Source organism: Dermatophagoides farinae, chromosome 2, assembly GCF_024713945.1.
Source record: "Dermatophagoides farinae isolate YC_2012a chromosome 2, ASM2471394v1, whole genome shotgun sequence".
NCBI classification, from domain to species: domain Eukaryota; kingdom Metazoa; phylum Arthropoda; class Arachnida; order Sarcoptiformes; family Pyroglyphidae; genus Dermatophagoides; species Dermatophagoides farinae.
The window spans coordinates 6,999,293-7,013,148 of record NC_134678.1 but is presented as its reverse complement, the minus strand read 5'-3'; the positions used below and the strand labels follow the sequence as shown (position 1 = coordinate 7,013,148).

At 29.2% G+C, this 13,856-nt stretch overlaps 1 protein-coding gene across 1 annotated transcript in view; it reads left to right on the top strand.

Moving 5' to 3' along the window:
- Positions 1-11,463, top strand: part of LOC124499031 (uncharacterized) — a 46,376-nt gene extending 34,913 nt beyond the window's left edge. Inside the window, exons 3-5 of the mRNA XM_047062880.2 lie at positions 10,718-10,854; positions 10,950-11,137; positions 11,196-11,463. Coding sequence (XP_046918836.2) covers positions 10,718-10,854; positions 10,950-11,137; positions 11,196-11,414 — 544 coding nt within the window. The 3' untranslated portion in view covers positions 11,415-11,463. The remainder of the gene's footprint in view (positions 1-10,717; positions 10,855-10,949; positions 11,138-11,195) is intronic.
- The last annotated feature ends 2,393 nt before the right edge of the window (positions 11,464-13,856 follow it).

The window sequence follows — 13,856 nt, the reverse complement described above, 5'->3', positions numbered from 1 at the left end:
TTTTTTTTTTGTTTTTTTACAGTTTTTTCTGAGTTCCTGCATCCACTCTTATCCATAATACAGTTTAGATTGCGATACAAATTTATTTTTTTTTCATATATAACAAAATAAATTGTTTCTCATCATCATTGGCTCTCTCATTGATAGCAGTTGAATATAGGATCCTTAGGATATTTTATTGGATCATTTTTTTTTCTTTGAATAATGATGATGATGATGACCATGACCATTTATTCCACACGCATACACATTACCAATTTCTTTTTGAATGTTGAGTGAAATGAAAAGAATTTTTTTTTGCTCGATCAAGAATCTTCTGATACCTTGAGGATTATTTCATAGAATTTTGAGAATTCATTTTTTTTCAAACGTTGTTTGATTACACAATTTGTCTTTTCATTCATTCAGCGTTTTTTTCTAATATTTTGCTTCACTTTTTGTCATCACTTTTATTCTGGTCAAAATTTCAATATCTTATTGTGTTTCAATGTGATATATATGTTTTTTTCGTGTGTATCGATGGCATTTGATTTATCGTTGTTTTTTTTTTTTTTTTTTTTTGATTCTTTAGTTGATGCTCTGGATCTACTGGACAAAACTTTTTGGTTTTATTTGTCACAACACCACACAATCATATTCAGATCGTCATTCAGTTTTGGGTTTATGTGTGTGTGTGTGTGTGACATTAATACTCAAATGGCTAAACCGAATGAATGGTAGTAGTGATGAAAAGTAAAGAATTTTTTTCCCTTCGTTCGATGTTTGTAACTTTTTTTTTGTCATCCAAAAACCAAAGAGAAAAAACTTATTGTTGTTGTGTATAATAGACGTTTAGACTTTTTTTTCTCGTTGGTTCAGGCTTTACTTTTACTTTTACTTGGCAAGTAACATATTGTTGGTTCAATGATTTTTTTTTTTTCGTTCATACAGAATTTTCGATCATCAAGTTTTTTTTTTAGTTTGATATGTGTGATTCTTGTATTCTTTATACACCATTATCATCATCATCATTTTTGTTTTGTCCTTGTGTAACATATACACAAAGACCGGTCCAGTTTGATATCAAAACAGGAGAGAATAATAAAAAAAAAATACAAGAATCTGTTATCAAAACCGTTTTGGCGATAATGGTGTTCAAACATGGTTATCATATGAAGATGTTTATGTGTGTGTGTGTCTTGCATCTTTAGAGTGAAAGAAAAAAAAAAATGGTCTTTGAGAAATGATGCGCCGAAAGGCGAAAAATAAAACATATTCTCTTTGTGTGTTTGTTTGTATTTGTTACATACACACAAGATCACAATCTATCTATCTATATGTGTGTGTGTTTCGTACGTTTGATTTATTTATTTTTTTTTTGCCTATATGTTGCCTTTCAAGGCTGGTTTTTTTTGAAAATAATGATGGTTTTAGCTTGTGTGTGTGTGTAAAAGCATTCAATATCACCATAATGATCATCAATCGTTATATCGTGTATCACTAATTACCACCCACCCACCCAAAAAAAGAAACCTATTTGTTTCTTTAAGGTTGTATAATATGTGTACATAGTAACAACAACAACAACAAAACCTAAAATTGTGCCACCATATTTGAACATACGGCACCATGTAGCATACACGAATGTCATATTAACATTAGCATGAAAGATACCGTTTCTTTTTTTGGATTTTTTTTTTTGAACTATGGATAATGATGATTCGTGGTAATGTCTTTGATGATGATTATTAATTATTAGAATTATTAGATTATAATAACAACTGAACTATATGTGATATTGATCGATTCTCATTATCTCATCCATTGGTGGTGGTGTTGTTGTTGTTGTTTCCCTAAGGAGAAAACACTAGCACCGAATTTGAACCGAAAAAAAATTATCAAAGACTTGAAAAAAAAGAAGAAAATGAGATATAATTTTTTCATTTGTTCCAAAAACATTATGGCAACGTTTTTTTTGTCTTTGCCAAAAAAAACAAACAAAAAATCTATATTTTATACGCTTAAAACAAGATGTGACAGCCAAACTAAACAACAAGAATATACATTGTATATATATACCGATTTTAGTAAAAGGCTGCTGTAATAATAATAATAATAATAATCATTAACGAGATTGATTATTGATTGAAAATCGAGAGAGAGGGAGAAAAAAGACATTTTTGGAAATGGAAAATCCAAGCTCTCTCTTAGATTTTTTTTCCATTCTTTTTTTTGGTTTATTTATGATGCTGTATTTTTTTTTGAACAAAGAAAAAAAAGTAAATAAATAAAACATTCTCCAATGGGGATATATAGGCCTTAATGTAATGTCGAGATTCACATGGATCCCTGTTGTTTATAAAAATTCAAAATGCCGATAGATAGATAATCTTAGATTAATGAACGAGTTGTCCAGCGGATTTTTTTTTTTTTGCTCTCAATATCGATAAAAGAAAAACACACTGGTAAACATACGTTACATGTTGTGAAAACCGAATTGTGCCATCAATTATGGATATTTTTGGCCATGATGCCAATGGTTTTTATAATATGTGGTCCATTATAAACATTTATATGTTCTCTCTCTCTCACTCTGGGTTCAATATATATCAAATGAAAAAAAAAGAAAATGGAGACATTTCAAATCAGAAAAAGACAAAAAAAAATGTTCAAATATTTTTTTTTTGTTATCTCCGTTTTTTTATGGCTTTTCATTCAGATCATCATCATCATTTTTCAGGTGTAATGCACGTTGTTATTAATGTCGCTGATTTGTGATTGAAATGGTCGATTTTCATACACATTGTGCGGTGATATTAACAATAAATTTACTCATTTTGATTGAAATAAAAACAAAAAAAAAATATTCAGACTGTGAAAAGTTCATCGGTTCGATTTATATTTGTTTGTTGTGCTCTATGGCATAATAAAAGTGTGGAAATGCTAAGAGAATTCTACTGGGAACATTTGAAACCATTTTTTTTCTTTTCTTTTCTTTTATTTTTATTCCTTGTTATCGCAATTACAGACACATATGGACCACTGTTCATTCGGCTAGCCATTTTTTTTTTGTTTTGTTTTTTTTCGTTAGCGTATCTGACCCGAAACGAAATGAAAAGAAGACACACACACACTGGATAAGAATGGTTTCTTTATGTTTTTATTTTTCTTTCTTCACTATTTCTGAATGTTATATATTCTTGACGCGATTCCTTTGTGCCAGAATCTTAAGAGTTAATGCTGATGATGATGATGATGATGATGATAATACAGACAGTTTTGATGTTGGTAACAAAAAAAAAATCGAATTATTTTCATTCTTATTGGCCAATGTCCATCCAGTATGATTCCAATCGATTTTCAATCTTTGTGTTGAACGATACTCAAAGTCACATTATCTCATTGGATGTCATGCATTTTTTTTCATCCATTCCAATCTTTTTGTTTGGTTATGACGCTATGATTTTTTTTTCGCCATTCCATAAATCGATCGAAATCGATGATGATGATTAATGTTTCTGAATTTTTTTCTCTTTTACTTTTTTTTATGATTATTATTATAGTTTATGTTTCTGTTTCTATTGCACCAATGATTATGACATCTGAATTGTTTTGTCGTTCAGTCACAATTCTCTAGCAATTGAATATATAAAGAATTTGGCTTACTATTCCATTGTTTTCTATCATTGAAAATGACTAAAGAATATTCTACATAAAAAAGGCCAAAATCATCATCATTCTAATTTATACAATGGGTCAATTATTATTATGAAATACGTATATATTCTATTTATATGATTGCTATGTGATCACTGATCACACACACACACACATACACGGAATTTTTTTCGGCATTTTTTTTCTGCTGATCATACAGAATTTATTTATTTTTTTTTTTTGTTTTCTTTTTTCTTGTCGATTTATTATAACATTATGTGTATGTTGCTTGCCTTGTACATTGTTTGACGTTCCATATTTGTTGTTGTCTTTCCAAATGATGATAATAATAATAATGATGATGATGATGATGATTGAACCGACCAATTTGTTGTTGTTGTTGCTGTATATTTTTCATATCTATGATTATTTTGTGTAGGGCAGATTTTTGTTGTTGTTGACCAAATTCATTGTCCTTTGGGTTCAGCGGCAAAATGGGGTTTTTTTGTTGTTTGAAGCTTGACTTGTTATTCTTATCTTGATATGTTTTTTTTTGTCGGCCATTTCAATAATCAGATTACTTAGATAGTTGAATGGAAAAAAACCACACCAAAAAAAAATGTTTTTTTTTTTGGTGGTTGTTTTTTTTAGTGACCAGAAAAAAATCGAAGAATAAATTTTCATCATTGCAATGATCACTCCGGAATAAAAAAAAATATTAGCTAAAAGTCTCAGGTCAATTTATTATTGAAGCTCTAATCATTCAATGGAAAAGAATTTTATTCAGCAATTGATTCAATTGTTTGAATGATATTTTAGTTTTGTGCGTGACCATCATTATCTTTCCTCACAATGTATGATAATGATGATGATGATAGGGATAATGACAACGAATATAATGAATGAATGAATGACCAACCAAAACTGAATCTATCACTAAATATCAATTCAAAATAATCGCCAATCGATGACCAGTGAAAAAATGAAAAAAAAGGTTTCTTAATTCTAAAAATTATGGTTCCGCCTTAAATTTGTCATCCATCTTTTTTTTTCTTTGGGTTTACTTGATGATTAGATTCATATTCAGTTGAATTTTTGTTTGTTTGTTCGTCAACTTTTCTTGTGTGTATGTATGTTATCTATAAAATGATGTGCAATGGTTGAATGAATCTCTTGAATATCCAGAAAAAAATATTTACTCGACACAATAATCCTATGATATATAAAAAAAAATGTTCATATGCTGACTCTCATGATTCTCGTCGCTGTTGTTGTTTTCATGATATAATGATGAGTCAAATGAGTTTAAAGAATTTTTTTTTTTTTAAAAACTTGAAGAATTTTTCTCTCCTTCGTTATTGTTTTTTTTTGTCCATTTTTTTTTGTTGTTTCATTGGTTTGCATGAAATTTTCTGATAAAAATATCGTTACCATACGTAATTAGAATGAAAAGGAAACATACAAAAAGTGAAAAAAACTTGCTGTCAAACTAAATTTTTTTTTGTCCATCTTGTATCATCGACGATGGTGATGCTTGAAAAAATAAAAATGAAAACTTTTTCTTGTTCCGCTAAACTTCCAATGAAATCTTTATGCTGATTGTGCATTTATTGATTTTATGAAATTTCGTTTTTTTTTCGTTGCATTATTTTTATGATGATGATACAAAGCTAACGACCATTATATGTCCTACTGTCATATTGGCCTGTTTCAAAGATATATTTTTTTTTCTCTGCAAAAAAAAAATTGTCTACTCAAATCTCTTATTGATCGATTCAGCTGCTGCTTGCTTTCTTATTATTATTGTTATATTTGTTTCCAAAAATGAAAAGAATTGATTTCAGTACAGAGAGAGAGAGAGAAAGAGAGAGAGATGGAGAATGAGAACTTTCAATTTTAATTATCGTTTCAAAATTGTGTGAAGAATCGATAGGAGACAAATGTTGTATGTGGCCCATCTTCGATAGTTTATTGCTTTGGTTGACTGGCTAATTCATTTCATTTTTTTTTCGTTTGTTTGTTTCAATGTTTTTCTTTCTTTCACATTCAATTTCATGTCATTTTCAGTCTTTTGTATATCTCACATTCGATTCAATTCAATTCAATTTTCATTTCATTTCTTTTAGTTTATCATTTAGTTTTTCAATTGGAATTTCTATTATATATTCCATATACGAAAAGAGACAAAAAAAAAGTTGAAAATGTTTTCGGTGGATCGTTCGCATTAGTTATTTTATTTTATTTTATTATTATTCAACTTTTCGTTTTTGTCTTCATGTTATTTTTCTCATTATCATTCGTCTTAACTTTTTTTTTTTTTTGGTTCTATTCTTTGTGAAAAATTTTAGCGATTCTTAACACTTCTTATAATACCGATTTTTATGTTTGTGTTTGTGTGTATGCCATGCTATATCATTGTCATTTGCATTTTTGTTTTGGTTCCATTCTAACATTCACACACATGCATTGGTTGGCTTGTTTTGGTTGACAACAAACAAACAAACAAACAAACAGACAAACACTATGGTATGAGATGAGATCTACGAAAGATAAACGAAAATGATTCCATGTTTCATGGCAGAATCATACACAACAACATCAGATACTAGCTCATCATTCTGGTTTTTTCTTGTTGTTTTTGTTTTTGTGTATCCATCTATATTATATACCAGCTCGTTTTTGTGTGAACATCTTTCTTTGCTCTTTTTTTTTCTTCAATATTTTGGATTACTCATTTTTTTCGGATTGAAAGATGTCACTATTGATGATGGTCTCTCATTGTTGTCGTTGTATTCAATAAAATAATCTATTCGAGATGTTTGAAGCGAATAAGAGCAATTTGGAAAACAAGAGAGATAGAGAAAGAGAGAGAAAATGAATTCATTTTGTGTTTTATATGTCGAGGCCAATGATAAAAAGATGATGGGTCCTAGATTCTACACACACACACACACACACGCATTCAGTTGTGTTGTTGTTTTTTTTTTTTTTTTTTGTTATGCCGTTACACATATAATCTAATTAATTTATTCATTTAGACACTTTTTTTCGGTCCTTTCATTCATTCTTCATGGGTTTTCCTTTCTTTTTATATATATTCTCGACGTTTATTCTTATCCATTCTTTGATGATGATGATGATGATGATCGTCATCGTTTTAATTTAACGCATTATTTGCTGTTTGTATACATTGATTATATGATGACGATGATGATGATGATGATGATAGTTCACATTAAAGATGATTTTGTATTCTATCCAAAACCATTCAATATTCCGATTTTTTTCTCTCACTCTCGCTCTTTCAATTTTTTCGATTTTGGCTCAGCTGTATGTTTGGAATGTTTCGAGACGTGCATATCATCATTAGCATCAGGCTTCTGAAATGAAAATGAAAAAAATGAATACCCGTTTAAGTTATTGAATGTGTGTGTGTAGTTGAGATATGCGAGATGGATAAATAGACAGATAGTTTGTGTTATATCAAAAAAAAAAAAATTGTAAATTTGTCAAAAAAAAACGATTCCTGCTGCTTTGTATGTGTAGATTCCCGCTGATATTTCAATGTTGTTGCAACAACAATAATAACTGGTTTATTTATATGTGTTGTGTTGTACAAACTTGATAATTGATGTGATGATGATGACAAACATCATGATCAATTCTTCAAGCACATCTGATAATTGCTTGCCGTCTATTTACCACCAAATGGAAAAAGGTCAAAAAAAAAAAAATTTTCAAAATAAAAGGTTAATTTGAAATTAGCTCGATAATGATCATTTTTGCTCATCTATTTAGAGATCAATTTGGTCAATTGCTTTTTTTTGTTTTGTTTACTATCTATGTGTTCCTACTACTTGGTTTTTTTTTTCTCGTTGCTAATTGAAATACCTTGTTCTTCTTGGTTCTTCTTTTTTTCCGTATCATCATAAATGTCAATTAATATTTCACACATAGTAGTATTTTATAGTTATAGTGTGGTTGGTTGGTTGGTAGGTATCAAGTTAGTCAGTATGTTGAGATCAAAAGTGAAAACACATTAATGAGGCTCGTTTTCGTTTTCATTATTTATAACATGTGTGTGTGTGTGTCTGCGTTCTGCGTTATAGTTGATGATTGTTCGCTGTTTGAAAGAATCATAGTTTCATGAGATTCAAGTTTGGATAGATTGGTTTTTTGTTTGGTTGAGTTGTGTTAGCTTTTATAGTTCCGGTTGATAACTTTTTTTTCTACTGATGATGATGGTGGTAGTTCCTATTACCGGATTTTGTTGTTGTTGTTGTTGTTTTTTCTCTTGAAATTGAAAAAAAAATCCTTTTTCATTTTCAGACTCAGATCATCATCAGTATTATTTTTTTTTTCAGTGAAATAACATGAATTTGAAAAAAAGTGAGCGAAAAAAAATTACCATTTGAGAAAATGGTGACGTTGAAACTAATTTGAATTTTTTTTTTGCTTGCACTTTTTTTTCGTTCAATTCATGGAAATTTTCTGCTGGAACTGATATTACTACGCGTAGCCAGAAAAAAAAATTTCGTTTCTCGTCATCAAATGTCAAGTTTTCGTTTCTCATCGTTTTTTTTTGGCAATTTTTTTCCACTTTTTATAATAACCTATATAAATGTCAAATGCTGGATTTTTCACTTATAGGTTTATCAATCATCATCATCATCATCGTTCTATATTGGAAATTGCCTTTTTGCACAAAGAGATTTAACCGTTATTTGATAACATTGCAAAATGACGAAAGAAAGAAAGAAAGAAAACGAGATTAGAAATCAGATTTTTTTTCTCTTATTCTTTCTATTTTGACTATTACGATGCTGTGGATGATGATCCAGAAAGCGTAAAAATAGACTTTTTTTTGAAAAATAATTTTTTTTCTCAGTATTCTGGTACACATATTCAACTACACACACAGTAAAAGAATTTTATTAGTTTCAAAATTCTTGTTTCTTGTGCATCATGCAAATCTTTTGGGGTTCAAGAATCCGTGTATATGTGTATCTATGTGTGTTTGGGCTGGTTTGGTTTTCTAATATTCTCTTTTGTGGGTAGAAAAAGTGAAAAAAAACTTAATATCACCATCAAAATCCAATAATCTTGCAAGAAAAAAATTTTTTTTATTTTTCACTTTCAAAATTCTTTTGCTGATGATTTTCGGCGTTTTTTTTCAATTTTTATCAACTAAAGCAATGAAAATTGAAATTTAAGTGTACGCACACTACATGATGATTTTTTTTTCTGCCCTGTAGCTTGTCTGTTGCCAAATTGTAATTATTTTTTTCAAGAGATAAAAAAAAATCTTATTCTGTCGAGCAACCCATTTTTTTCGTTCAAACTATGGAATCATGATAATTTTTTTTTTGGAACGGAAGGGAATTTTTTTCGTTAAGAAGAATAAAAGAAAAAAAACGAACCTTTTCCGTAAAAAAAAGAAACAGAAAGAGAGCTAGAGAATAAATCAATGCCTGTGTTTGTGTATGTGTGTGTGTGTGCATAAAATATAAACCATTAATGACTTGACTTTTTTTCTTGTTGGCCTTTTTTTTCTTTCTTACATTAACCGATGTGTACAGAGCAACAACAACAAGGTGTATAATCGTAATTGATGATGATGATGACGGTTGGCTGGTGTTTATTTGTGTGTGTGCGTGTTTTTCAAGATTTTCCATTTTTTTTCTCCTCTCTTGACATTCACTATATATCAATTTAATATCTTTTCAACACATATACACTAGACACACACACTTGAGATTGTTCCATGTATATTGCTTCTTGTTCTTAATTCTTAATTTCAATTCATTCAATAATAAGGTGTTTGCTAGCCCCACCACCATATTACATTGTATCGTTTTTTTTATTCATTTTTTTAAGATTAGACATTTAATATTAAAAATATAGTGAATTATTTGATCTGTTTTATATTGGCCATCATCATCTGTTTTTTTTTTTTTTTTTTTTTTTTTGTTCAATCAATGGTGATATATATGATGATCATAAGTTTCTATCTGTCGGTAGTGGCCTAAAAATTTACCATTAAGTTTTGTGCTACCATTGTTTTGTTGCTGTTTAACCTGTCTCTGTGTAAAACTGTGTCTCTGTGTGTGTGCTCGGTTGTTTTTAAATTTTTTTTTATAATCAGTTTATGGTTTTTTTTTCAATATATGGTCATTCAATGATGTTGTGGAAAAAAAATGGTCGATATCGATTTTTTTCTTCCAGTCTGTTCACTAGAATTTATTATTATTTTACTGCGAAATTATTCTTTAAATGTTTATTATTATAATGGCTTTTCGAAAGAAAAGAGAGAAAAAAAATCTCGTTTTATAATATTGACCAAATATACAAACAAAATAGTCAGATTTTTCCTGTCTATAACGAAAACACACACACACACCCATCATCATCATATATAATATGTATATATGTAGTCCGACAAACAAACATGACAAAAGAGCAAGCAAACAATAAATCGGACAAATCCTATCGATACACATCTGTAGCGACAGAATTTTTTTTTTCTTTTTTTACAGAAGAAAAAAAATGGCCATTTTCGTTTTGGTTTCAGATAAATTTCCATCATTAATCTCTCATTGAATCGGTTGCTGTTGTTGTTTCCTATTGAAACTCCAAAACAACACTTAAACATTTTGATCACACAGGAAAAAAATCTTTTTTTTTCTTTTTTTTTTTTTTTTTTTTGATCGTAGTAAGAAAATAGATCCACCAGTCACTTTACGGAAGAAATGAAAAAAAAGTATTCCATGCAATGTTAACACAGTGGTTGTGTTTATTTTTTTTTTTTTTTTTTTTTTGTTTGTGCATTTGTCACTAAGTTATGCCATTTTTTTCCAACTTGGAATACAGAATTCTAAAAACATTTGTCTCTGTCAATTGTGTTTGCAATTCACAGTTAGCCCAAGCTTTTATTTTTTTTTTTTTTTGTTGACGTTTTTTTTGGGAACTTTTATTTTCATTTCACTTTTTTTTGTTGCTATGAATGTGGTGCCAAATGTTAAATTCTGTTTTGTTTTCTTTTTATCATTTATGATGATGATTATGATGATGATGATGATAGAACTGGATTCCATCGAGTCGATTCTTTTAATCATCAAATCTGGCCATCATTGGATGATGATAGTGAATATAGGCCATCAACGGAAACATTGGATGGATTGTTATTTACATTAACATCAACGATGGAATCAATTTTTGGTAATGGAAATTTATTCATTTGAACATTTAAAATTAATTTAATTTTTTTCATTCTATTTTCAAATCGATTTATTGATTGATTGATCTACTGATAGCTGGATGTAAAAAAGGATTCTTTTCCATTGCAATACAGATGAAACCATTGTTTTGGATTGCATTCATTTTACGGATTAAATGTCTAACTTCATTTTTTGAAGGACAATTATGTCGAACAATGTTCATGTCTACTAATGATGTTGATGATGAAGTGGAAAATGATTCGGATCGATCCAACATTAACTTGGTGTGTATATCACTTGAACATTTTCTTTTTTTTTTGTCGATTAATAAATTTCTCTTAGATTTATTTCGCTGGACGAATACTGAAACCAAGTCGATCAACATTATTACGATGTTCATTTGTCATTGCATTCACAATGATTTTAATGCAACATTTTACTAATAATCCATGGTATATAATGGCACATTATCAATGGATTATACGTTTATTACAAACATATTCAACACCAATATTCTATATGTTTGCTGCCAGAGCATTTCATCAATCAGAAAATTTTTGATTACATGATTTTTTTTAAAAGATGATTGTAATAATAATAATAAATAATACTTATGTATTGTAATCGTTGTGTGTGTGTGTGTGTGTGTGTCATTTGATTTGATTTCGACGAATTTGTTTCATTTAGTTGAAAAATAAAAAAATGTCCAATAGATTGATGTTCATCAACAGAATCACCACTAGATACAAAAGAGGATAATAATGGAAAAAAAAGACAAAACATTACTAGTGAATAAAAATAAACAGAAATAATGTGACAGATTTTTTTTCAGTGTGTTGTGTGTGTGTGTGTGTGTGTGCACCAAACCAAATAATAACAATGGTTACTGATGATGATCATTGCATGTGAAATTACGTCAAAACAACATTTGTGAACAAAAGAAAAGAATTTGACGACGACGACGACGAAACAAAACAAAAAAAATCGGAATCCACTTTTTTTTCTCTTTTCCATTTATTCCAATTACCATTGGTTGTTTGGTGTCTGTCTATGTATGTGTGTGTGTTTGTGTGTGTGTGTGTTCATCTCAAAAATCAATCTTTAATCTTCAAGTATAAACGCTAATGGAAATTAATTAAACATTACCATCAGAAAAAAATAAAACACTGACAATCGTCATTCTGTGTGTGTGTGTGTGTGTCCGTGACAAAATGTATCGATTTCTGGCTCTACAATTTTCAATTTAAAAAAATTTTTTTTTCTTTCAATTTTTCCTCTTGATGGCGCCTCTTGTATAGTGAATGTGTTATTTCTGTATTATTCAATTCATGAATGAATGAAATGAATTTTTTTTTTGCGTCCATTATGGTCCAAAGAACCTATGAAAATAATAATAATAATAATAAAAAATGCTGGCAGATTTTTTTTTCTGTTCATATATTCAAAAATCTAGATTAATCATAAATCATATCATATGGATGTGGATGGTGGATCGGGCGAATAGCAATTTACCCGAAAAAATTTTTTTTTATTATTTTCATTTGGTCGATTCTATGTTTTTGTTCCTTTGATTTTTTTTTATTCTTTTCATTTTTTTTTCAATTGGGCCCCTTTCACACACACACACACACACACACAATTCTGTGTGCGTATATTATACTTTGTAATTATATCGATGCTTCTCCCGATTCTTTGGTTTAGTGTTTGGATGCTCTATAGATGTTGCTGCTTGCCCGTTTCTTCTTTTTTTTTCTTTCTGGTTGTGTGAACACTTGGTGGATATTTCATGGGAAAAGAGAAAATAGATCGATCGATTGGCTCAAAATAAAAAAAAAGCTTGTTTGGGTGGTTATAGTCGTTTTTTTTGTCGATTTCAACAAGAAAATTCTCTATTCTAATCGATTTTTTTTCTCTCTTTCTCTCTCTTTTTATATTCAATCAATCTTATTTGCTTCAATGAGCTATTCTTAATTCTTTTTTTTCTGTTTTGTTTTTTTATATTTTTATTTTTCTCCCTCTCTCTCTCTCTCTTTCTTGCTTTCTTTGGGTCTTCCGTATATTGTTTATAAAGAATTCATATGACTATTATTGCTATTTGCTTCTGGAAAAAAATTCAATGGAAATGTGACCATAACAGTTTGTGTGCGTGTGTGTGTGTGTGTGTGTGTGTTTAACAGCGCGATGACTTTCTATTTATTTTTACTTTCAAAAAAAAAATATGAAAAAAATGATGGAACGATCGAACCAAAACCAACAGTAAACGATCAATAATTTTTTTATTCATTCATTCCTAAAAACCATTCTTGATTCTTGTCCAAAGTTTAGATTTTTTTTTCTTTTTTTGTTTCTACAGAAATTGTCCACCAGAAAAAAATGGAGAGAGACTAGAATATATTGAACTAAAGCATGAGAGAGAGGGAGAGTGAGTTTTATATGTAAAAAAGCTTTTTATACAATAAATTCAATCCAATCTATGGTACGAAAACGAAAATAAAAATTTGAATTTGATTTGATTTGATCATTTCATGCCCTACTGGCTTTGATATCGAATCGTTTTTTTTTCTATACTCATATCTCGAAATAAAAAAAAAAGAAAGCGAGAGAGATATATTTTTGGCCATTGTTGTATTTGACTTTTGGACAACAACAACAACAACAACAACAACAACGACAACAATAACATTATCAGATAGTATAATTGTATGAAAAGAAATGAAAAACAATGGCAATAACCATAATAATAGTAATAATAATAATAACAAGAATCCGGCTTCAAGATTCTGGTTTTCCATTTATTAAGTTTTTTTTCACTTGATTCTCTCTCTCTCTATGTGTGTGTTTTTTTTTCATTCTGGTTTTCCACTAAGCACTGATTTCCGTTTATATCATTGTGCTACTAGACACACACACACGCAGACATAGACATAGAGAATAAAAAATATTAGTCCGGCCAGCGCCCAAAATAAAACAGAAAGAAAGAAATTCGTCTTCCTGGTTGACATA